Raw genomic sequence first — 27,513 nt, forward strand, 5'->3', positions numbered from 1 at the left:
CGACAAAGATTAATGAAGAACTATAGTTTATTAGCAGGTACAATTCTCCATCAGAGAGAACACCAACAATGAGAGAGCATATGCAGTAGTTTTCTCTGTTCTGTTCTGTAGAATGACCCGACGATAAAAGGAGGTGTGATGGATAGATAGCAAATGGGGCCCCATGTAGTCTAGACAGCTGATGTTGATTCACCAGAAATAAAATGTGTCCCTTTCTACCAAATGGTTGAATTACAATAGAGAAAACATATTTCACGAATGTGAACAGAAGATGGTAAAAACAAAACATAACTACCATAAAAAAGAAAACCTCCCACAGTAGGGGGGGGGGGGTCTGAACCAGATCGTTCAGTGAAGCGAACCTCAGTGGTGGCTCTCTCATCTTGCAGAAGCTCTTCACTAACTTGGGTTGGTGTGCTGAAGCTGTTTAGCCAAGACAGAAGCGCTCTCTCTCCTGGCCCTCAGGGGTGACATCATGTTTCACGCCTAAAGTGTGTGAGATGAGGTGTGATATTAGACACTTGTTCACACTCTGAAGTTTCAGTTTTCTATCATAAGCAGCTTTTCCCTTTCAGCTCTGTCAACTTTCCCTTTATCTTTCACAGTTTTATATAACGTTTTAAGAAAATGTCATTAAAACATGGCTGAGAAGGGATGTCCCTTCTCTGAGATTTAGCCCTCTACAGACATAAAATGCCTGTTTTGTACATATATGATTATTTTCAATTAGAAAATGGGATTTTTAACATTTATGTTTGTGGACATGCATATAATCTACCATTCACTAGGGGGCGCTGCAGCACCATACATACCCTTTTACGCATTGTCTTTACAAATTGGTTACAGGTAAATCAGCATAAACACACTAGCAAACACTCACATCCTTATTTAAAAAGACGTTATGTAGCGCAAGCAGTGGCGTGCACACATAGACATCAGGTGGCACCACCTCTGCCCTTTATCAACGAAAGTGCCCTTTTGAAACTTCGTTTTTTTTTTTTTTTTTTTTTATTATCATTTTACTGAGGTCAGTTTGAAATGATCTTTTGAAAACCTGAGTGATTAAAAACAATGCCCTAAAATGAGCCACCACCTCACACACACCCGACCTCTCTCTTCCTTTAACACCAGATGCGCTGCAGCAGCAGTTCAGTTCAGCGAGTGGATGGAAGCGTCTTCAGTACAGCACACACGGTCAGATAGACTTCTTCTCCCGTGCCCCACCAGCCAGGTCACATACACATCAAGTAAAATCGTACTGTTTGCCCTCTAAGCCCAACGTGAAATCATTTTCTTGTGTTGTAAAATGTCTCATACAGCACTAAACTACTAAGCATTTTTAGCCGACTGGTCACCTGATAAACTAGTCGCACTAGCCCAAATCAATGATAGATAACGTGAGGACGACCACATACAAATAATTAAGGTAGAGTTTGCAAATCTATGTGTTAAGCTGAACGTCTTCTGTTGTATAGGTTTTGTTAGGCAACATAAATTACATTCATTTGTGAAAGAAGAAATGGGAAGTTCCCCATTACCTGTGAAAAATGCCCATCTGCATTCATGTAATGACAACACTCAGTAGCCTATAACTCCTTCTCCTACTTTACGGTGTTTTACTTTCTTAATTGTAGGACTATATTGATTTACTAATTGCAAAATATATGCAACAAGGCCTGCAGACAGTGGAGGGTAAACAGAAGTTACCTGAAGGACATGACTGTATATTGGATATGAATTATATCAGTTGGATGCGTGACTTTTTCTCCATTGAAAACTCACGTTTAGAGAATGTGACAAATAAAAGTCAAATTTCATTCAACATGTGCTTGTAATTTTTTTTATAATGAAGTGTTCCATGTGCGCTAAAAAGTGCCGCCTAGCAGAGGTTTATTGACAGATTACCATGATTATAGTATATAGACACTAGGGGTGGGCGATATGTGAAAAAAATTTTTGCATGATTTTTTTTGCATAAAATCACGATTTCGATTTTTTATCACGATATTCCATCCAAAGGGGGGGGGGGGGGGGGGGGGGGCTACAAAGCTTTCTTTCTAATCAGATTTTAATGAGTGACACTGATAAAGTGCACTATTGCATTAAATATACAATATTTCCCAGCACGTTAAACTTAATTAAGTTAAATATTTATACATATAGTCGAAATGATTTCGAAATATAGTTCGAAATGATTCGCTTTTTTATCACATTATTTAATGATTGTTTATTTTCAAAACGCCCAATCTTAACGTCTTCACGTTCTCTCATGTTTCGTCCTGGAATTACAAGAGGCTCGTATTTGTTAACGTAATACAAAAGAACTGTTCAGTCAGATAGCTATTTGTTGTGAAACGAAGTAGTTACACTTTCAAGTATTTTCAAGTACTTTAGCCTAAATTCCAGCACTTTTCAAACCTGGAGCACAAAGCAACATTAAAATTTGTCATTAATGTTCCTTCCCCTGTTTTTGAGGGGTGTTTCTTTATACTACCACATATCGTTACGGAGAACACTGCAAAGAATGTGACGCATTTTAAGTACCTGTATAAACGCTTCCGCCATTTGCGGGGGTTCACATGAGGTGTGCAGAGTCGTGCGCTACAGTCACTCACGAAAGTATAAACCACCGAGGCCGCAGCTTGTGAGGTGGCTGCCCCCGCTGCCCGCATTGTTTCGCCGGGAACCAGCATTAAAAAAATTCATAAATTTTAACAATGATTTTTTATGTTTTGAACTTGCAAGCAGGTGAAATTTGCTGTTGGAAAAAAATACATTTCAAGATACAACTTGCATTTTTCACATTTTTAAAATTCAGATCCTTAAATTCAAATCGCTTTGATTCAAAACTCAGAAATACGGATTCAGACCTGCGATGAAACATCCGGGCTTCTCAGGAAAAGTAAACCTTTTAGAGCAATCGCATGCATTTAACCAATCACAGCGCTGCCTCACTCTCATTCATGTCTGTGGCAGTGAAGTACTGCACAGTCGCATTTGTGGCGGAGAAAACTAATACTTCACACCTTACCCTGACACTGTACATACAGTTATTTTTAACAGATGTGGGGGGGATATATACTGTACATACATTTAGTTTTAAAAGACCTGTGGGGGACATATATACAGCACAGTTTTTTTTACAGTTTTATGCAGTACACATTGGGGCAGTCTGGTGGTTAGGGAACTGGTCTTGTGACCGGAGGGTTGTGGGTTTGATTCCCAGGCCTGAGGCTAACCCCAACTGCTCCCTGGGTGCTGGGTGAGGGCTGCCCACTGTTCTGGGCATGTGTGCACCACAGCCCCCTAGTGATCACTTGTGCGTGTGTGTGTGTGTGTGTGTGTGTGCACCACAGCCCCCTCGTGATCACTGTGTGTGTACACTGCATTGCTTTCATTACAAATGTGCCACAGAAACAGAATAACAGACAGATTAACAGCTGTGAGTGCTGTGATGTCGATGGAGAAACACATATGTAATAGAGAATACAAGAGAACTGGAGTGTTACCCAGAGGACCTCTGCTGTTCAGAATACTGAGCCATTTTCTTCTGCCCTTTCTGATATAGCAGTGTGGAGTATATGTTTAGCAGTGTTGAGTATAGTTTTATAGCAGTGTTGAGTATAGTTTTTCTCAGTTTTTCTGAGAAAGAAGAGAAATGGCAGTATTGTGTCCACTGACTGTCGGTCTTATTATAATTTGGCCTAGTGACTACAGAATAGAAAATATGGAGCCAAAATTGTAGTGACTCACACAGATACAGTATAAACATGCGTCTCATGGTGAACCGGTCCTGAGAAAACGCAGTGTCCACAGCTTAATATTTGTTGTAACGACTCTGTGTGGTCGCCTGTGGTGTTTGTTATTGTTGCAAGTTGTGGGTTCGTGTGTTGCCTTGACCAAAAATCAAAGGTCCACCTGCACGAACACAGAAGAGGAAGGAAAATAACTTTTACGAGTCACACAGACTTGGAGACAGAATGTTCTTTCAGAAGGTGTTGCTGTTCAGTAGGTGAAAACTGCCTACACCACACAGTAGATTACCAGCAAAAGCCTGTAACTTACTTGCTCACAATTCAGAAACGGCTGCACACGTCATTTTCAATAGTAGAAAGTTTCACATTACTGTGTGGGAGATTGACAGAGACTGGACTGGATTCACATTCATGCTTTTTACAGTTTGTACAGTAAACTTTACTTCATTGATAGACCATGTCATTGCAATACTGAAAATGTCATAACACTCAATAGCACATAGGAAAAAAAAAAGACCGCCCGAGAGGGGCTGATACCAGAGTGTCCACATGTCTCTTGTCTTGTGAACATTATGTGTTGCACATGTGTCTAGCTTATGTTGTATTTATGTTTGTTATCTTCTGTTTAAGTGTACGTGTCGTCTAGCTTCCTGCTACCAGGTGTGTGATTTCCGTATTATTTGCAATAAATGTTAGTGTTGCCTGCACCAGAGGTGTCAATTCCAGGTTCAGAAAGTAAAAGTCCTCACCAGGATTTTGCTCAAGCTTGCTAGATTTTCTAATTAGTGCAATCCAGGTAAAATTAGGGGAATCAACACAATCCAGGAAGCCTGAGCAAAATCCTGGTGAGGACTTTTACTTTCTGAACCTGGAATTGACACCTCTGGCCTGCACTCAGTTCTGTGTCCTGCCTTGCCCAACATACCAGGAAACAGGCAGAACTATACAAGTAACGCTTGTGTAAAATAATCTTAATCCACCTCCCAACGTGCCTGTCTGTTGGGCCACTGGTTCTGATCCACATCACACAGATATCTTCTCATGCAATGCATTGTGGACAGAATATTTCAGAGTGACTTTTCCAGCCTCTGCAAGCTTCTACTGTGATGTCCTCACATGCTACAATCATGGTAGTCAGCGATGCACCTCTGAGCTATTTTAGAGAACTGGTATCTCTTTAATCTAAAGATTCAGACTCTCCCCTTCTTCTGTGAAAGTTATGATTCACCAATCATCAGTTCAGGAGATATTTACTAAAAGTCTAATAGAGATGTATAAAACATGCTTTATAGGTTATGGCAACTGGTTCAGCACTTTTGAATGTGGTGCAATGAGGTAATGCTGATATGTTTTGGGGGGCTATTCATCAGAGAACATGTATACTATATTTGGAAACGACAAAAAGGATTTGGTAATGTAAGAAACAGGAGATAGTTGTGCAAAATAATTTGCTTATAAATTGCTTTCATGATAGGCACAAGTGGCCAGATGATGTGGAGATGGAACAATTCATTTTGAGAAATTCAGTTCAGCAAAATGCACAAAGTGATTGAGAACACCTGCTGGTCTTTACAGCCATGTCATTCAGAAGTTAAATGTGTTTGTTCACGAGGGGCTTTCAGCTGGTCCAGGTTTAGCCAGATCAATAATCAAAATGGCCCTGTCTGCAAACAGCAGGAATATGGAGCAGGACATGTAGCAAGATTGTCATTGTGATTGGTAAACGGTTGTTATGCTGATAACCTGTGATACAAAAGTAACTCCATTTTTGCTAAATCAATGGACTGACTCTTAGAAGCAGCCCCGTCGACAGGGGGGGACAACCGGGTCTGATTTCCCAGGCCCCAGGGCCAGGGGGGCCCATCAAAGAGCCCAGCAATTTATTTTTTATTTAAAGTCTATAATTTTTAAATAATCTTGAAATCTTTCATTAATAGACAATTCTGTACTCAAAATAAGCTCAATGGCTAAATATATATGTTTTTTACCTATCTGCATATTTTCTATTAAGTGCATACACCCCCGCCTCCCACTGAAAAATGGATTGATCCAGCGTAACCGGCTGGTACTGGCCCAACAGCGGGAAATACAGTGGTGGATAGTTAAAGTAAATACAGAAATCTGGAGCGCAGAAAAGAAAGGAAAAACATTTACCTGACGAATTTTAAAGTTGCATTGTGTTCCAGGTTTGAAAAGTGCTGGAATTTAGGCTAAAGTACTTGAAAATGCTTGAAATTGTAACTACTTCGTTTCACAACAATTATCTGTCTGAATCGTTCTCTTGTATTACGTTAACAAATACGAGCCTCTTGTAATTGCAGGACGAAACATGAGAGAACGTGAAGATGTTAAGATTGGGCATTTTGAAAATATATAACCATTAAATAATGTGATTAAAAGCGAATTATTTCGAATCATTTCGAGTGTATGTATAAATATTTAACTTATTTAAGTTTAACGTGCTGGAAAATATTGAAATGGACCTTTAAAGTGACATACAAGTGCTTGAATTCCACCTTATAAAGGTGTATGAACCCTGCAAACATGACTGTTCACTGCGCTGAAGCGCGGCGCGCGCAACAAAAGTCGAGAGGTGCACGACCTCGCATCAACAGCGCGTGAGGCCCTCGCGCACGGGCGGAGCCACAGCGATTACGTCATTTTTTTACGAACGCTCGCGACGCAAGTATAAACCAGTCAGCTGTCAGAAACAGCTTTGATGTGTGGCTATATTATATACTATATGACCTAACTCAAGGAGTGTCTGCTACAGAGGAAATTCCAATGAATTGCCGGGCCCCAGCAAGACTGTCAACGGGCCTGCTTAGAAGACCTCCATTTGGTCAAGGACATGAGACACACGAGAGACTTTTCGCTGTTGGTGAAAACATTAAGTTTGGACGTACTGATGGACATTACATGGAGTTTAAAGAAACAAAACACTGAAACACAGCAAGTATGTAAACTCTTAATTTAAGTGTGTGGTGGGGGGCACATGCTAGTGGGGTGATGGTAACAGTTATTTTTTCTTGTGCGCTGGGGAAAGTGTTACAGAACATTAGAAAGAGGAAACATGAACAGAGAAATGACCGCTGTTGACAGGAGATGAGGTGTGTTAAAATGTCTGGCTAAACCAACAAGTTCTATCCCAGTGTTTCAGATATCTGTGTGAATTAAAACAATAAGCTAAAAATGACTCCATGGTGACTGAACTGGGATCAGAAAACAATGTAATTTTGTATTTTTTATATATACACAGTATCTTCACCAAGATTCTCACTTACTGCTTGACCTGCAGATTATGGTGATAGTGAGAGGCGTGCTAAAGCACCACCAACTCTGCCCTTTATCAACGAAAGTGCCCTTTTGAAACTTCATGTTTTTGTTTTTTTATTATTATTATTATTAACATTTTACTGAGGTCGGTTTGAAATGATCTTTTGAAAACCTGAGTGATTAAAAACAATGCCCTGAAATGAGCCACCACCTCACACACACCCGACCTCTCTCTTCCTTTAACACCAGATGCACTGCAGCAGCAGTTCAGTTCAGCGAGTGGAAGGAAGCGTCTTCAGCACAGCACACACGCTCACAGATAGACTTCTTCTCCCGTGCCCCACCAGCCACCCTTAGCAAAAAGAAGTTTATTCAAGTGAACTATGAGTATACTTATTTTTTACTAAAACTGAGGAAGTATACTTGAAGGTGACTTTTTATAAACTATATTTTAGATACTTAAGAATAGTATAGTGAAGTATACTTGGCTTATACTGAAAAGTATAAACAGAAGTCTAAGACTAAGTACATTAATACTTATACTTTAGTATACTTTTTACATCTTTCTGCCACAAAGTACTAATACTTACTATATCCTGCTCCAAGTGCATAATAAAGGTCAAGTCATTGACTCATGCTTAACTTTTAATTTATATATTAATAGTATGCTGGAATTTAAAATGGAATGGAATGCTGGAGTTTAAAATGTTATGTTTATGTTTTTACAAGCATATGCCCAAGTTTTGCTTTACCTGTCACGCTACAGCCCCTGACCCCTCCCCTTTGGGCGTGTGTTTATGTTGTCTATGTCTAGTTGACTGTGGATCTTCGTGGGTGTGGTTGTGTCGGAGTGTGTTAATTGGTCTCACCTGTGGCTCGTCTAGTGATCACTCGGGGCTTAAGTGGTTTGTCTATTTAATGTGCGTTTGCGCAGTGTCCCGTGCTCGTCTTTGTCAGAGTCGATCATGTTTACATGAATAAGTGTTTCATGAGCGCTGTATTTGCTTTTCATGTGTTAAATAAAGTGCTGTTTGTACCGCAAGATAGGACTTCCTGCATCGTCCTTATCTCGCACCCCAGTGTCACATTACCACTTTTTACAAACAAGGACCTGGGGGGTGTTCCAAGAAGCGGGTTAAGCGAGAAAACCCGGGTAAGTTAACTCAGAGTTCACGGAAACTCGAGGTTTTCCGTTCCAGAAACCGAGCTTAGAGAGAACCGGAGTCAGTTACTATAACAACTTGTGCTCTGAAGCTAACCTGCTCGCTGGCAGGTTAACTTGGACCTGACCCAGAGTTACAAACACGTCATCATGACGTGGCCTTTCCTCGAAGATCATGTGGATATTGAACCTCAGTTTATTCGCTGAGTTCTTCGTCGGGAACTCCTTATAAAACCCGAATAGACATAGGCCTACTATCATTTTCGGATAATTTTTTTAATGAATGTTATCGTTTTCAGCACAATCCATTACTTACATCAATAACTTTATTATTATAATAACATTTCAAATATTACACATCGCGGATCAGCCCTAAATTCTCTCCAGATTGTTATATATCGGTCTTCGTTTTTTGCTAGTGGATGTTTTCTTTATAGTGTAGGAGATGCGGAATCTGTCAGCAAAGCTACTGTATGTCGGTCTGTCCGAAATCTATGTCCGGCATTAAAATGACTAGTGCCCGGTTTTGTGGTGTTTCCTGGGCTTAAGCCAGTTATGGAGATCAAAGAGGAATTCCACAGCATCATTGGTTTGTCTTTAATTCACACGGACAATAAAGAAATTAAGCAAAGGAGAGGCAATATATAACGAACTTCATTCCATTTACATTTTAAGGATTTCCTAGAGTGATTGGCTGTATTGATGGAACCTACATATGCTACCTATTCCTGCACCATTAGAACATGAAAATTCATCCATAGCATTAATGTACAGGTACTAACCTTTATAATCCTTAATGAATAATGTACTTATCTTTAATGATAACAAAAATAACGTAGCTATTGTAACTGATCATTCTTCCCATCAAGATCATATGTGATGCTTCCCACCTCATCACAAATGTTGAAGCCAGATGGCCAGGATCCGTATATGATTCCACACTGTACAACAAATCTGAACAGAGTAGGCCTGCGGTAGTTTTGCTAGTTGTTCACATGCAGTGTAATAGTTAAATCATTGCAAACTCTAATTGTGATTATAGGACATGACGGCCTCCTTCATGGAGACAGAGGGTATCCCTGCCTGTCCTATAGGCCTACCTTATGACTCCCTATTCAGATCCTGCACCTGGACCACAGTCCCGCTACAATCAGGCCCACAGCAAAACCAGGGCAAGAATTTAAATGACCCTAGGAATCCTCGAGGCCAGGTTCCAGTGCCTGAAGGGGCTCAGAGTAACCCCTGATAGGGCGTGCCACATAATAATGGCATATGTGGTATTACACAACATTGCAACCATCCAGGAAGAGCGACAGCCTACCATCTCTGACATGCCCACAGACGAGGAACCTTACATGCATGTGGGTGACAACAGAGATGGTGGAGTTGTCAGAGACTCCATCTGCAATCACTGCTTTCCACATTAAATCATGCACCACCACCCACCCCACCATCCACCCTGTAACCTTTTAATATACATTACAGTCAAATTCACTGTTATGTTTCATTATTTCATTTTTCCTGTAAATAAATATATTTTATAATATATTTTAAGAATAAGATATAGTTATGTACAGCCATACCACTTTGTACAATATTCTTATACTTCATTTTTATCTGATGCCATGTGTGTTTCACACCACTCAGATTAGACCTGGAATTAGTAAGTGTTCAATAAAAAAATATTTTAAAACTCAATACATGATAATATCATTTTCACTCACGCATTAACTCTGTTGGCAATTTTTTGACATGCTGACTGCCTTTCTCTAGCAGCTACCGCAGTATTACATTTACGTTTAATAATATCTAAATATTCTGCATATGCAGTCATTAATACTTCAAGCTACAGTGGTGTGAAATACAATGTTCGGCTGATTTTCGTGCTTAAGTCCATGATAAATCCTATTTATCTGCGTTCCATTAAGAATGCCTTTCATAGTTATGCGTGAACATGCTTCTGTCTGGGTCAGCCTACTCAGAGTTGAGCGACCCTGATTACTTTAACTCCGATCCGCCGTTTTGGAACCAAAAACTCTGAGTATGTCAGATTGGGGTAAGACAACTCCGAGTTCAGGGTTAAGTTTAGAGTTTGTTAACCCCGCTTCTTGGAATACCCCCCTGATCTTGGAGAGACCATTATGTTTATATATATTTTTTAATACTTAAAGTATATAATAAAAATAGACTCGAAGTATAACTAGTACATTGGCAGTATATTGATAAGTGTACTTGTGGTATACTTTAAGCATACAAGAAGGATATACCAAGTACATTGATAGCATATAGATGAGTATACTAGTTTTATACTATAAAGTGTACTTTTGAAAACTTAAAATGAACTTTAAAGTATACTTTTATAAACTAGAAACGTTCCAATTTAGTCCAAAAAAGTATAAAATTGGTATACTTTCTAGTACACTTAAAGTATATGGTCTGTAGTATACTTGCTATACTTATACTTATACTGAAGTAGGGCTGAACGATTTTGGAAAATAATCTAATTGCAATTTTTTATCTATAAATTGCGATAGCGATTTAAAATCGCGATTTTTTTCCATTGTTCCACTTCAGGAAACTGTTTCGGCATTTTTTATACAGCTCAGATACAGGGTTGGCGGGGGGGGGGGGGGGGGTGTGCAAAAAATGGACTAAATTTAAGTATTATTATTATATCGAGATCGATCGATCGCCTGTGGTTGGCGCCAGAGCGAACTACTAACTTTTTAGTCTAAGACGCTCAATGCGTGAGAGTTGGCAACCCTGCAGGTATAGCATGGGTTAAAGCAAGAAATTTTCATTCGACTGAAAATTTTTCCTGGCAAAATACAATGCCAGCAATTACTGAAAATGTGGTGTAGTTGGGACACGGCCTCTTTTGCCTAATTCTACACAATAAACACATTTATAAAGTATATTTATCTAAACAGCCTGTGTAAGGACAGAAGAGAGAATGAACACCTGAGCAATAAATGTATTAAATGTGTATTTAATGGGAGTTATCTGGGGGTCCTCTTCCAGAAAATTATTTAAAGATCAAGTCAAATTTAGTGAATCCTGGTGAGTTTTAAAAGGTATGAAGCTCTCTTGTTTTTATCAGATTCACTATCGCAAAAACATAAGCCGTAAGATTACCTGCTTTAAGTAGGTATGTTACAAAAAAATGTAATGTCCAAAAATGGCAAATTAAATCACACCACTGGATAGAGCTTTTAAATACAAACAGAACAACACAACATCCATGTTAAGCCTGGTTTAATCCTTTATACATGACGCCAGGCCCGTTGACAGTCTTGCTGAGGCCCGGGACAATAAAGTTTCGTGTGCGCCCCCCCCCCCCCCCCCCCCCCCCCCGCTTACGTCATTTGAATTTTCTCTGTAGCAGACAATCCTTGTGTTAGGTCATATAGTATATAATATAGCCACAGATCAAAGCTGTTTCTGACAGCTGACTGGTTTATACTTGACGTGTGGCGAGCGGCGCGAGGGTCCGCGCTGCGAAAATTACGTAATCGCAATGGCACCGAACGTGCGCGAGGGTCTCGCGCGCTGTCGATTCGCGAGGTCGTGCACCTCTCGAATTTTGTAACTTCGCGCGCAGCCGCGCCTCAGCGCAATGAACAAAGTCACGTTTGCAGGGTTCATACACCTTTACAAGGTGGAATTAAAGCACTTGTACGTCACTTTAAAGGTCCATTTCAATATTTCCCTGAACGCTAAACTTAATTAAGTTAAATATTTATACATATACTCGAAATAATTCGCTTTTTATTTACATTATTTAATGGATGTTTATTTTTCAAAACGCCCAATATTAACGTCTTCACATTCTCTCATGTTTCATCCTGGAATTACATTTGTTGTGAAACGAAGTAGTACTTTAGCCTAAATTCCAGCACTTTTCAAACCTGGAACACAATGCATTAAAATACATTAAAATTCGTCAGGTAAATGTTTTTTCTTTCTTTTCTGCCTCCAGATTTCTGTTTACTTTAACTATCCTCCACTGTATTTCCCGCTGTTGGGCGGGTACCAGCTGGTTACGGTCGATGCTGGATCAAACCATTTTTCAGTGGGAGGCGGGGGTATATGCACTTAATGGAAAATATGCAGATAGGTAAAAAAAAGCATATATTTTAGCCATTGAGCTTATTTTGAGTACAAAATTTTATATTAATGAAAGATTTCAAGATTATTTAAAATTATAGACTTTAAATAAAAAATAAATAGCTGGGCTCTTTGATGGGCCCCCCTGGCCCTGGGGCCCGGGACAACAGACCCGGTTGTCCCCCCCTGTCGACGGGGCTGCATGACGCAGCACGAGTGGCGTGAGCAGCGCGAGGGTCCGCACGCCGAAAATGACGTAATCGAGCTGGCTCCACCCGTGCGCGAGAGCCTCGCAGTCGTGCACCTCTCGAATTTAGTAACTAACTTCGCGCGCGCAGCGCTTCAGCGCAGTGAACTAAGTCATGTTTGCCGGGTTCATACACCTTTACAAGGTGGAATTAAAGCACTTGTACGTCACCTTCAAGGTCCATTTCAACACGTTTTCAACGTTAAATTTAATTAAGTTAAATATTTATACATATACTCGAAATGATTCGAAATAATTCGCTTTTTATCAAATTATTTAATGGTTGTTTATTTTCAAAACGCCCAATCTTAACGTCTTCACGTTCTCTCATGTTTCGTCCTGGAATTACAAGAGGCTCGTATTTGTTAACGTAATACAAGAGAATTGTTCAGTCAGATAGCTATTTGTTGTGAAACGAAGTAGTTACATTTTCAAGCATTTTAAAGTACTTTAGCATAAATTCTAGCACTAATGCAACAATTGGTCAGGTAAATGTTCATTCCCCTGTTTTTGAGGGGTGTTTATTTATACTACCACATATCGTTTCGGACAACACTGCAAAAAGAATGTGACGCAGCAAGTAGCCTCCGCCGTTCGCGCAGGTGTACGGAGTCGCGCGCTACGGTCACGCTAGGCAGGAGGGGGGTAAAAAACCTTTCTACGTAATGTCCGCAAATCTGAAGGCGGAATGAACCGCAAGTCAATCAAATGACACCGCCGTCATCCATCCAGCGCTAATGAGCGCCAGTGAGAATCATATTTCGGCCACAAAACAGATAGCACGCGCGTGTGTTGTTTATTATGATTTGACGGATTTTTTCCCCCAAAAAATCAAATGACGGAAATACGTCGTAGTGACGGAGAACTTTAACCCATGAGGTATAGCAACTTGGCTAAAATATGTGCGTGAGGGCATTTGGTAGCGCATATCCAGTGTCTTTAACAAAGCCATGAAGCCGGGATTGTTTACTACATTAACGGACATCATGTCTTTCACTATGAACTCCGTTACTGCCCGAGTTATTTCAGCGTGCCGCTTCCAATTATATCCATAAGGAGTTACACTTTCAAACGGTTCGGTCAGTGAACCCTGTCTGCTGGACCGCGGTCAAGCTATCCGCGCTTTCGCGATTCATCCGCGCTTTAAATCTTATTGCGCCTATATGCGTGATTTTACGGTATTTCGCTGCTCACCGCATACTAAAGCTGTATAAGCGCAGAGAAACACTTGAAGATTTGAAGATGCAGCACTGGTTGTTGGCATTTTAGTCTTACAAATATGAGGCTTTGTGGTGTTTTTTTTATGCTGAAGAAGGTTTGTAGTGTTTCCTTGCGTAGTAGCGACAGTAGCAAGGCACGTTTTACACAGTACCTGACGATGAGCAGCATCTTTTAAAAGCCAAAGTAATTTTACACAACTGATGTGCTGCCCCTCTTTGGTAATTAGACTTTCAGTAGTGTCAGCTTCTGTCGAGCCTGAAGCCATTGTGCAACAAGTTAAAGTGCGCTGTGTTAACTTCACTTCTCCACCTCCCTGCCTCCTGCTCGGGTTTGCTCCGTTCGTCCTCGGCTCGGCTCGCTCCCAAGTCACGTGACCAGTTTAAATCGCAGCCTGTGCGATTAGACAATCGCGTTTTAAAAAATCGCGAAATTATCGCAAATGCAATTAATCGTTCAGCCCTATACTGAAGTATACTTAATAAAATGAACTTTAAGTATACTACTTTTTGCTAAGGGCAGGTAACATACACATCAAGTAAAATCGTACCGTTTGCCCTCTAATCCCAATGTGAAATCATTTTGTTACTGTTATGGTGGGAGGAGGCAGGCATGATGAGCGGGTATCTCAACATAAAGACTTTATTTGTGAGGAACAAAGAACACAGTGTGGCGCGTATAGCACACACACTCTACATAAACACTCACAGACACGATCTTCAGACAAAGACGAGCACGAGACATTGCGCAAACGCACATACCCTCGTGATCACGAGACAAGGCACAGGTGAAACTAATGAACACGCTCATTGATATATATATAATGTACTGTATGTGTGTATGTACACTATACATGGCACGTAGTGTATATGTCAGCTTTTATTGTCATATGGACAATATTACTTCCAGCAATAATATGATTACAAATCAGAATATATCAAAATAACTAACAAACTTAACAACTTGACCCTGACAAAATACAGGGGAAAAACAACTGGAAAGCTACTGAAACCTACATTGTTCACTCAGTGAGTAAAACCTCTACAGCTTTTCTTTTTTCTCTCTCAGCTTTTCAGTGCCACCTTTACGTTTGGTAGTTTGTTTAGACCAGGGGTGCCCACACCTTTTCAGCTTGCGAGCTACTTATAAGATGACCTAGTCAAAATGATCTACCTACAATAAAAATGCAAAACAAATGTATTTCTTCTATATTATAATTATATTATTTAAGTTATTATTATTACTACTATTTAATAGTATTACTATTAATAATAGTATTGCTATTTAATAGTGTATTAAACCAAGGACCCAATCAAGGTCCAGGACCCCTTATATTTTACACGACGTCTTCACTTTTTTGATAGAAATGCCTTCTCTCTCGTTACATTCATTCATCCATCTCTGATTAGTTTTTCGGGGTTGTTGTTAGCTGTTAGCGCTAGTCTCTGTTAGGCTAGCGACATAATTCCTTTTGGAGAGGCACTTTATATGCTTTATAATATGCTTTATGCTTAAAAAAATTATATAGATATATTATATCATAATGATTGTAACATGGTCAAGTCAAGTCAAATTTATTTATATAGCGCTTTTTACAACACATCACAAAGCAGCTTTACAATTGTATGGCTCCAGATCACTAATGAGTGACAGAGACGACAGTAGCGAGGAAAAACTCCCTATGATGGTGGGGATTAGGAAGAAACCTTGGGAGGACCAAGACTCAAAAGGGAACCCATCCTCCATTGGGCGGCCCGTTAGCAGAAGTCTGTATTTATAATCCAAATGTAGTTCTATAGTTATAGTTGTAGTTCTAATTCCAGGTCAAGTAGTCACAGTCCCTTCTGTGCAGACGGTGAGCCTCAGATAGGAGTTGGCATCAGCACGTCCTCTGTGGCAATGGCACATCCAAACAAAATGAATAAGTTCATAAAATGTGTTTATTATAGGGGTGGGACACGATTTAAAAAATAATCGAATTAATCAGAAGCTTTGTAATTAATTATTCGATATTAATAATAATAATAATAATATTAATCGCATTTTAATTGCATTTCAGTATTTAACATGAGAAATATTAATTTAAGTTTTAAATGATTAATGAATCAATTACCATAATCATAAACTTCAACATCTTGTTTATTTTTCCACCAGTCTACTACACAGGGGTGCATGGACGTAATTTTGATTTCGGGCAGGGGCGGACTGGCATACATTACTACCGGGGATTTCCCCGGTGGGCCGATGGGTTAGTGGGCCGCCGGTGGTTTAATCAGCCCGTGGAGGAGCCACTGCCGCGCACTGCGGCCCGTAGTCACGCTGCTGTTTAACGGTGTTATTACCTCCCCCGCTCCAGTCAGACTAACCTGCTCAGCACGGCCGCGGACTGGGCCTGTAAACACATGAACGAGTTGGACCGGGCCGCGGACTGGGCCAGCTGACGCGGGCTGACGGTATGCAGCGGAGATCAGAAAAAAAAAACCAGCTTGTCCCAGAAAATCCGGGCCGGACTACGAAAACATACAGCAGCTGTGTCACTTATTCAGTGGTGGACAGTAACTAAGTAAATGTAATTCGTTACTGTACTTAAGTAACATTTCCATGTATCTGTACTTTACTCAAGTACTTTTATTTGGTAAGACTTTATACTTTTACTTCAGTACATTTCAAAGCGAAAATTTGTACTTTTCACTTCGTTACATTTACAGAAACATGTCGTTCCTTTTTCATTTTTAAATCAACGTTTAATAAAATACCGAAAGGTAAAAGTGTACCATGTCACAGACTATAACCAATCAGCGCTCAGTAAGAGATTAAGATTTGTACGCTAAATGGCTGAGGATCTGACATGGCTGCAACAGATGTCTTCCCCCAACACCCCTGGCCTTATTTAGCCGAAGTGTTTGTATTCCTCGAAAAGAAGAATTATTCGTATTCCTCCTCTGCATTCCGAAGAACACATCGCTGTCATCATTTATGAACTCGCTGTCAAACTTGAAAAAACACATCGAAGTAAGTTCACCATTAGATTAGTAGGTTTATATACCCCGGTTAATTATATCACATTGAAGTACACTACATTTAACAGATGCTTTTATCCAAAGCAATGTGCTAGTACCTGAATTGCAATCTGTGGAGATGCTAAGCGGCAGTTTAACACAGGAGACTCCCACATCAAACGTTAAAGCCGGGGACACATACATGCGAATTTGGCCAAGCGAAGCGAACTTCACAATTTATTCATATGAGGGAGGCGAAGGCAAGTAAATATGAGCGAAGCAAAATTATTAAAATTATTATTAAAATTATTATTATCAGGGTTGGGGGGCGGGGCGGCGGCATGTGTGTAAAATGTTGGCGGGGGTGGTGGCGAGTGTAAATTGTTGGACACAAATTAAGTATTATGTCGCGATCGATCGCCAGTGGTTGGCGCCACAGCGAACTAGTAACTCATTGAATCATAGATGTAGATCAGAGGTAAATAAACTAGATTTTTTTCAGTGTGAGAAATCGGATGTATGTGAAGTGTAGTGCGAGTGAAAACGGTCTCTGGTAAAGACAGTCAATGCGTGTGTCTCACGCTCATTGCGTGAGAGTTGGCAACTCTGATTATTATTATATTAATTATTCGGCCAAGTTTAATATTATGAGTTTAGTTGGTTGGGCTGCATACAGTTCTAGTTCTAGGTGCTAGAGCTTCTAGCTTCCCTGTCCCGCCATGTGGTGGACAACGTAGAACCTCAGAAAAAGTCCCCCAAGCTAGGACTGAAGGGGCCGGTTCGAAATTATTGTTCTGTTTGGTGGTGAATATTAAACTGTTTGTCCACTTGTCTACCTTTCTAGTGTGAATTATTAATATGGATAAAGTTTGGAGATGAATGTTGTGAGGATAATATAGGCTAGTTTTGTGTATTTTGTGTTTGCTAGGCAAATAAGGCACTGTTTCCTGTTCACCTTTTGATCGAGTAGGCCTAGGGGTTTTGATGTGACGCTAAGAAAAAAAAGGTTTTTACTTTTACTTTTAATACTTAAGTATTTTTGAAGGCAGATACTTTTGTACTTCTACTCAAGTAAAAAATTGAGGTGAATACTTTTACTTTTACTTGAGTAATATTCAATGCAATGTAACTGTACTTTTACTCAAGTACATAATTGGTGTACTTCGTCCACCACTGCACTTATTAATACAAGTAGTCAGGAATTGGAAAAGCCTCGTCCATACTAATGCCACATTCATTATATCTCCCTGTCCACATTGCCATAAAGATGGAGCAGTCTAAGGGTCTAGAGCCCCCATACTCAAATAGCGGCTATCTATTTCTGGCCAGTGAGCTGTTTTGAAAAGTGTTTTTTTTTAGGAATCTTTTTTTTCAATCGCGCTATCCGCTCTTATTTTGAAATCGCGCACCGCGATCTCAAGACGATGCCGGGGATTGCCTTTATGGCAACAACAAACAGGTAGCAGACCATAGACATATATACATAGACGCCTCATGGAACGCTGAGTCGTACGTAAATGCGTCCGCCATATTGGTGAGGGCAGAAGAGCGATCGGAGAAGCAGCGAAAGATGCCTCGCTCATGCTCTGCGTATAACTGCACCAACCGCTTTTCAACTGAAACAAGATCAATTGGCATAACCTTTCACAGGTAAGAATGTAAATGTATTAATGCTTCTATTTGTCCATTACGGAGTCATTTTACGTACAGATTTTCCTGATTTTGTGTTCAATACTGTTCATCACGGACGTAATACTGTGATTTCCCGCGGTGAAACCAGTCTCAGAACAAACAAAGAAAGTATATTTTTACTAAATTCGACCGAAGTAGGTACTCTGATTATTGTGATTTGTTTAGCAAACGTTTGTCATACTATGTAGGTTTCCAAAAGATAGAGATCTCAGAAAGAGATGGGAAACAGCTGTCAGACGAGAAGGGTTTTCTGCTAGCTTGTCCTCCATGCTCTGCAGTGAGCATTTCAGGCCAGAGGATTTTGACAGGACAGGTCAGGCAGTCAGGATCAGAACTGGAGCTGTTCCTTCAGTCTTCTGTTTCCCAGCTCACCTCCAAAAGGTCGGTGCTTCTAGAAAGCCAAGATTCAGAGCCACACCATCCTGGAAAACGTATTTTCCCTTTTTGGATCTGCTTGTTAGATAATTTTTTATCTTTTATCATTGGTTTTAGCACGTGTCTACCAGGACATCTAAGAGCTCAAAGAAGGCTCAGGAGACCCCGTCACTAGACTGCTCCCAACCTGTTCAGGAGGCTGAGCCAGTGTCTGTGGGCAAACATGTGAGTCAATACATGATAACTTTGTCTTAAGCAGCTGTTAGCATTATGACAGCCATGAACAAACGCTGAAGCATTATGAACATAAGTCATTATGGAGCATTCTTCAAACACACACAGATATTAACAATATTCACATCTCTGTTGTAGGATCACTCCTATGCTCTGCCTTCATCCAATGAGGATCTGAGGGCCAGACTCAGGGAAGCCTTGGCTAGGGTGGAGAGTCTGGAAAGGGAGAGGAGGAATGCAAAGGACAGAGAGAAGAGGGCAAAGAACACTGTGAGTGGTCTTTTGGAGGATCTCAGGATGAAGAAACTGATTAATGAAGATTTGAAAGAGCAGCTCGATATATACTCAGGTATAAACAAAAATTTTTTTTCTGGATTTTTAACTGTTTTAGATATTGATTGATTTTGTAGTTGTGTTTAAGAATAAGTAAAAAAACGAATAAATAAAATCAACAAATATTAATTTACCAATAAACTCTAAGTGATGCAAAAAATATAAAGGAAACTAAGAATAAACTATATATATATATATATATAGATATTAATGTGTACATATATAAATAGATATTTTATTTATTATTTCATATATTGATGATGTGTGTGTACATATGTTCATAAATGTTAATTACTGTAAATATAAAAACGGAATCAATTGTATCATAGGTTGACATTTTTTTATTCAGAAATTACAATTAAAATATAATGAAAAGTCATAAATGTTGTCTTTGGTGATTGTTTAATTTCCAAATATATTAACGTTTATATGTGAGTGGGTCGATGACGAACATTAGCTAAAAATACTTTGTAGAAGAGCACTTTCTGAAGTTCGCTCCATTCACTTGCATTAGCCTTACTGGCACATATGCCCTCACCAATATGGCGGACGCTGTTACGTATCGCAGCAGCGGGCTGCCCCGCTCGATGAGGCGTCTATGTATATATGTCTATGTAGCAGACGCCCAAATGCGTTCACCCCCCCCCCCCCCCCCTCGACAATTAAACGTCTTCGTCAGACGTTTAAAAGACGTCCACTGAAAAGCCAGAATGAAAGTTTTTGCGACGTCTTTTTTTAAACGTCTTCTGAACGTCTATTACTGACATTCAGTTGACGTTAATAATGGACGTTCAAAAGACGTTTAAAAAAGACGTTGCAAAAACTTTCATTCTGGCTTTTCAGTGGATGTCTTTTGAACGTCCATTATTAACGTCAACTGAATGTCAGTAATAGACGCTCAAAAAAAGACGTCGCAAAAACTTTCATTCTGGGTTTTCAGTGGACGTCTTTTAAACGCTTGACGAAGACGTTTAATTGACGTCTTTTGGACGTGTCTTTGCTCAGTGGGGAGAGCTGAAACTGGCCAGTACGAGAAAAAAAAGGTGTGTGTGTGTGTGTGTGTGTGTGTGTGTGTGTGTGTGTGTGTGTAGGGGGGGGCATAGAATCGTAAATGATTGAACATTAAATATGCAGTAGTTAGTATAACAAATAGCTAAATATGATGTGAAAATATTAATGTGGATAGTGAACCCATTTCGCACGTCCACTGACATTCAATAGAGACCCTAGTCAGACGTGTGAATAGTGAACCCGTTTTGCATGTCCACTGACGTTCAATAGAGACCCTAGTCACAGGGTTGCCACCCCCCGCTCAACAAAATACACTCGCCACCGGCTCCAGGTTAAAATCTCGCTCCAAGCGAACGTCAAAAGTTGGCAACCCTGTAGTCTGACGTGTGAATAGTGAACCCGTTTTGCACGTCCACTGATGTTCAATAGAGACCCTAGTCAGACGTGTGAATAGTGAACCCCTTTTGCACGTCCACTGACATCCAATAAAGGTCCTAATCAGACGTTCAGATAGAAAACTCGTCATGCACGTCCATATACGTCTAGCTGAGGTCCTAGTCGGACTGTCAGATTTTGAACCAGTTTTGAACGTCCACCAGACGTGCAAAAGTGGGTCTGGACTGACCGACGTGATACAGACATGATTTTAACGTCTTTCTGACGTCGCATGTTTTCTGGGTTATTTTTAATAGTTTGATTTTACCCTTGTTTTTAAATTCAACTGTAGTCAATAGGCTTGATTTTCTGTTTTGAGGAAGAAAAAGAAGCTGCTTCTTTTAATCCCAAATCCACACCTGTCAAGTCTCCCGTTTTGGCCGGGAAACTACCGTATTTTCGTATTTTACCCCTCAGAAAATCTCGCGGAGTTCCGTCTCGCGACACCCCTAATAACCGCGGTATGTTTTTTTTTTTACTTTGATGTTGTGAATTGAATATTCTAAATGACGTCACAAAGCATGACGTTGTTAATTAGTAGAATTCCGTTTCTATAGTAACGACATAACACAACATAACCGAACGTATATAAGGCCGTACGTCAAGGCAGTCGACACCAGTGTGATATTTGTAGAGAGAGAGGAGAAATCACAGCTGAACATATTAATACAGTAGTGGACAGTGGAATAAGAAAGAAAATGGACTGCATTATACAGATTGAGATGGAAAGTGAAAATCTGAGAAGTGGACAGGAAGAAACAAAGGATGACACACAGACGCTAAGTCAACATGAGGAGTTGTTCAATGTGAGAATTGAGAATATAATATCTATGATGAAGAAAGCCACAGATGAGAAAATAAAAAACAGAGAGATAGAAAAGGAGTGGGCAAGAGAGAGAGAAGAAATGAAGAACAGACACAAAGAACTGGAGGATGAAAAGAGGGTCATTGTAAAGGACATGAATCAAATGGAGGAGGACTATATAAAGGAGATCAGAAGGATGGCTGAGGAAAAAGAGAGGGAGGAGCTGGAGAACATCAAGCTTAGGCAGGAGATCCACTTCTACGAAGAAAATGAAAAGGCAAGACTGAGCGAAATAGAAGAACTTAGGCAAAAGATGAAGGAGAGGCAGCAAGAGTGGGAGACGGAGAGAAAAACACTGGCGAAATGTCAGAAAGATTTGAAGAAGATGCAGTTAAATGTAGAACGTATTCTTCTAATAGATCAAGAAATTAAGAGGATGGAGGATGAGAGGAAGATATCGACAAAGGTGAAGCAAATGGTGGCTAGAGTGTTTGTGAGAAAAGACGGAAAACCTGAGGGCTCTGAGAAGAGAACTCTGAGACGATGGTGGAAGAGTTTAAAGAACAACATGCTCTTCAGGAGCCAGGAGAGCAGCGTCCAACAGAACCAAGAGAAAAGCTCCGCCAATACAACAGAAATCTCATCCTGCCCCGGCGAAGGGAAGGAGACGAGAAAGAAGAGTATATGGCGAAAATGGTTCAAGCGCTGAAATGAAAGTGTGAGGAACCGCACATGATCTCCGTGTAGATGCGGTTCACCTGCCGCTCATCGCGGCTCCCCATCGCAACTATTTAATCTTCCCCCTCACTCTTCTTGTGAAGTATTGGTGCCATGCCACGTACCGAGCGGTCTCTCCGTGTTACTGCCTTCCCCGTGTACCGACCTCTGCTCTCCTCCTAGACCTCGTCCCCTGCCTAGTCCCTCTGAACCAGAACCATATAGAGAACATATAGAAAACACAAGGTAAGTTGAAACTAGGGTGGCAGTTTTGATCAATGAATCTTACAAGACTAAAGAGGAATACAACATACTAAAATGTTATAGTACAGTATGATATATGTAATCATATGTAACCGTACTAGACTTGTATTCTATTATTTGGAGCTGTTTGGGGGTTGCTGGATTTTGAAGCTTGGCTACTGGAGTTGTTCACCTTTCTGGATTGGCTCTTGCTTCCAAGATGACCATCTTTTAACTGTTTCTTCTTTCTGTCATTCCGTATTGTGCAGGGGGCTTCCTCTTTCTGAGTGTGGGGCGATGCACAAAAATGGTGGGAACAGCATCTGCTCTCAGCCTGGTCTTGCCCTGTTTGGTTCTGATGAACTGGTCTGCCTCAAAATGTGCCTGCAGAGTGATGTGAGTTTACTCCTCACACATGACAACTCAGTTTTGTCTACCCATATACATATCCCATAGTGGGTGAATACACAGTATTAGAGAACACTTACTGGATACGTATACACTCATTACACGTATAAAAAACAACCAAGGATGTGCAACAAATTCAAATTCATATCACATCAATACTCATAATAATCATTTTCTCCTGTCTTTTTCTCCTCTCTCTCTTTAGGCCAAAGAACCACAGGGGATTCAATGGAGCCTGCAACTAGATGGCACCCTCACCTGTTTGATAGCTCTGTGATCATTGTTTCAATAAAGACGGCTATGATCCGCACTTGGATCCTTGTCTGCCTGATTAGTACGTTACAGAAAGGGTAGTAAACGAACCTGTGCCCTAGAGAGATTATAAATATTATGGCATTTCATAATAATAATAATAAACTAGTGGTGGGACTTTAACGCATTAATTTCGATTAATTAATTACAGGAAAATTAACGAACTAAAATTAACGCATTGAACGCACGAGACACTTTTGCACCGTGGAATGTTTCTCAGTGCACGAGTTCCAGACATACAGATTATATGGACGCACAATAAGATCATGATGGAGATGACTGAAAAGGCTACGATGGTGGATGGGACATTTAAATATAAGAAACTTCCAGATGGAAGTAAACAAAAATAGTGTTATTTGCACTTTATGTAGGAAGAAGTTTGCACTTCCACCCTTCGTTACCACCTCAACGCAAAACATGTTCGGGCTAACGCGCAGGTCAGTAATGATAACTTAGCTGATAAATGTATTTCTAATACGATAAGGTGACCAAACGTCCGTATTTCACATCCTGTCCTGGGCGTCCCGGGGTTTTTTTAAAGTGAGGAAATGTCCTGGTTTTTAAATTACCTTCATTTGACCATTAAGACTGGATTAAACTTTCGCGAGTGGCCGTAGCGCGCGACTCCGCACGCATTTATACACGACGCGTCACATTATTTGCAGTGTTGTTCGCTCTCTGTGGTCGAAGATAAATGCTTACAAGAAGCGCTGCTGCGTCAACTGATGCAAGTTACGAACTGCCGTCCAGAAAGACAATGTGGAAGAAAATCCAGCAGCTGTATGATGAGGGAAGGGAAGTAAAACAGGTTATTGTGAAGAGCGCCACAAATGTGGCTCTGACTGGGGATCACTGGACCTCTGTTAGCCACAAGAATTATCTTGGTGTGACAGCTCATATTATAGATGATGAATCTATAGATGAAGATCCAGTCATTTGCTTTGAGCATGCAGAAGACCACTTCTAGGCACTATGGAGATGCCTGTGGCAGAGACCTGGGAAATTAAATAAAGTCTACCATCTAAAATGGTATTAAAAAACATCTTCTGAACTGGGGAGAAAAAGTGGCCCAGGAGATATAATGAATGTGGCATTAGTATGGACGAGGCTTTTCCAGTTCCTGACTACTTGTATTAATAAGTGACACAGCTGCTGTATGTTTTCGTAGTCCGGCCCGGATTTTCTGGGACAAGCTGGTTTTTTTTTCTGATCTCTGCTGCATACCGTCAGCCCGCGTCAGCTGGCCCAGTCCGCGGCCCGGTCCAACTCGTTCATGTGTTTACAGGCCCAGTCCGCGGCCGTGCTGAGCAGGTTAAGCCTGGTTTATACTTTCGCGAGCGACCGTAGCGCGCGGCTCCGCCCACCTCGCGCGACCCTGCGCGAGCGGTGTAGGCGTTTATACTTTCGCGAACGTCACGAGCGTCGCTGCAGTGTTCTCCGAAACGATAGGTGGCGATAGGTGGCAGTGGAGAATAAAAAACCCCTGCAAAAACGGGGAAAGAACATTTTTACCTGACCAGAGACCGTATATATACACATCAGGCATCAAACGTAAATATGGCTTTGCAGTGTTGTCCGAAACGATACGTTAACAAATACGAGCCTCTTGTAATTCCAGGGCGACACATGAGAGAACGTGAAGACGTTAAGATTGGGCGTTTTGAAAATAAACAACCATAAACTAATGTGATAAAAAAGCGAATTATTTCGATTCATTTCGAGTATATGTATAAATATTTAACTTAATTAAGTTTAACGTGCTGGGAAATATTGGAATGGACCTTTAAAGTGACGTACAAGTGCATTAATTCCACCTTGTATAGGTGTATGAACCCGGCAAACATGACTTTGTCCATCGCGCTGAAGCGCGGCGCGGCGCGCGCGCGAAGTTACAAAATTCGGGAGGTGCACGACCTCGCGCCGCGACAGCGCGCGAGGCCCTCGCGCACGGGCGGAGCCACCGCGATTACGTCATTTTCGCCGCGCGGACCCTCGCGCCGCTCGCGGCGCGTCGAGTATAAAGCCTGGTTTATACTTTCGCGAGCGACCGTAGCGCGCGGCTCCGCCCACCTCGCGCGACCCTGCGCGAGCGGTGTAGGCGTTTATACTTTCGCGAACGTCGCTGCAGTGTTCTCCGAAACGATAGGTGGCGATAGGTGGCAGTGGAGAATAAAAAACCCCTGCAAAACCGGGGAAAGAACATTTTTACCTGACCAGAGACCGTATATATACACCAGGCATCAAACATAAATATGACTTTGCAATGTTGTCCGAAACGATACGTTAACAAATACGAGCCTCTTGTAATTCCAGGGCGAAACATGAGAGAACGTGAAGACGTTAAGATTGGGCGTTTTGAAAATAAACAATCATAAACTAATGTGATTAAAAAAGCGAATTATTTCGATTCATTTCGAGTATATGTATAAATATTTAACTTAATTCAGTTTAACGTGCTGGTAAATATTGAAATGGACCTTGAAAGTGCCGTACAAGTGCTTTAATTCCACCTTGTTTAGGTGTATGAACCCTGCAAACATGACTTTGTCGGTCGCGCTGAAGCGCGGCGCGCGCGCGAAGTTACAAAATTCGAGAGGTGCACGACCTCGCGCCGCGACAGCGCGCGAGGCCCTCGCGCACGGGCGGAGCCACAGCGATTACGTCATTTTCGCCGCGCGGACCCTCGCGCCATAAAGCCTGGTTTATACTTTCGCGAGCGACCGTAGCGCGCGACTCCGCCCACCTCGCGCGACCCTGCGCGAGCGGTGTAGGCGTTTATACTTTCGCGAACGTCGCGAGCGTCGCTGCAGTGTTCTCCGAAACGATAGGTGGCGATAGGTGGCAGTGGAGAATAAAAAACCCCTGCAAAACCGGGGAAAGAACATTTTTACCTGACCAGAGACCGTATTTAAACACATCAGGCATCAAACGTAATTATGGCTTTGCAGTGTTGTCCGAAACGATACGTTAACAAATACGAACCTCTTGTAATTCCAGGGCAAAACATGAGAGAACGTGAAGACGTTAAGATTGGGCGTTTTGAAAATAAACAACCATAAACTAATGTGATAAAAAAGCGAATTATTTCGATTCATTTCGAGTATATGTATAAATATTTAACTTAATTAAGTTTAACGTGCTGGGAAATATTGAAATGGATCTTTAAAGTGACGTACAAGTGCTTTAATTCCACCTTGTATAGGTGTATGAACCCGGCAAACATGACTTTGTCCATCGCGCTGAAGCGCGGCGCGCGCGCGAAGTTACAAAATTCGAGAGGTGCACGACCTCGCGCCGCGACAGCGCGCGAGGCCCTCGCGCACGGGCGGAGCCACAGCGATTACGTCATTTTCGCCGCGCGGACCCTCGCGCCGCTCGCGGCGCGTCGAGTATAAACTAGGCTTAAACCAGGCTTAAACCAGGCTTTAGTCTGACTGGAGCGGGGGAGGTAATAACACCGTTAAACAGCAGCGTGACTACGGGCCGCAGTGCGCGGCAGTGGCTCCTCCACGGGCTGATTAAACCACCGGCGGCCCACTAACCCATCGGCCCACCGGGGAAATCCCCGGTAGTAATGTATGCCAGTCCGCCCCTGCGACCAACCCACACCCACGGAACTACAAACATGGACATAACTGCACGCAGACAACGTAGCGACACGTCCACAAGGAGGGGTCCGGAGCTGTCACCGTGACAGTTACGCTGTAAAATGTCTCATCCAGCACCAAACTACTAAGCATTTTTAGCCGACTGGTCACCTGATAAACTAGTCGCTATAGCCCAAATCAATGATAGATAACGTGAGGACGACCACATACAAATAATTAAGGTAGAGTTTGCAAATCTATAAATAGAAGTTAACTGAAAGACTTAACAATGACTGTACATAGTTAATATTGGATATGGATTTTTACATTAGAGAAAACTACTGCATATTTCCTCTCATTGTTGGTGTTCTCTCTGATGGAGAATTGTACCTGCTAATAAACTATTGTTCTTCATTAATGTAGATAACCAATTAACAGTGGTAAAGCTGATTCATTTGTGAAGGTTAGACACTCGTTCACACTCTGAAGTTTCAGTTTTCTATTATAAGACAGCAGCATCTCCCTTTCAGCTCTCTGTTGACTTTCCCTTTATCTTTCACAGTTTTAAATAAAGTTTTAAGAAAATGTCATTAAAAA

At 41.2% G+C, this 27,513-nt stretch overlaps 2 protein-coding genes across 4 annotated transcripts in view; one reads left to right on the plus strand and one right to left on the minus strand.

Annotated features, from left to right (window-relative positions):
* Positions 1 to 27,513, minus strand: part of adgre5a (adhesion G protein-coupled receptor E5a) — a 64,354-nt gene that overhangs the window by 18,579 nt on the left and 18,262 nt on the right. The window lies entirely within an intron of this gene.
* Positions 18,259 to 19,482, plus strand: LOC143517483 (THAP domain-containing protein 6-like). Its single transcript, XM_077010070.1, has 4 exons — positions 18,259 to 18,414; positions 18,645 to 18,837; positions 18,949 to 19,056; positions 19,204 to 19,482. Exons 1-4 carry the CDS (start codon positions 18,335 to 18,337, stop codon positions 19,465 to 19,467), a joined length of 645 nt encoding a protein of 214 aa, XP_076866185.1. The 5' UTR covers positions 18,259 to 18,334; the 3' UTR covers positions 19,468 to 19,482.

The sequence above is a fragment of the Brachyhypopomus gauderio genome, chromosome 6 (genome assembly GCF_052324685.1).
Source record: "Brachyhypopomus gauderio isolate BG-103 chromosome 6, BGAUD_0.2, whole genome shotgun sequence".
Classification (NCBI taxonomy): Eukaryota; Metazoa; Chordata; class Actinopteri; order Gymnotiformes; family Hypopomidae; genus Brachyhypopomus; species Brachyhypopomus gauderio.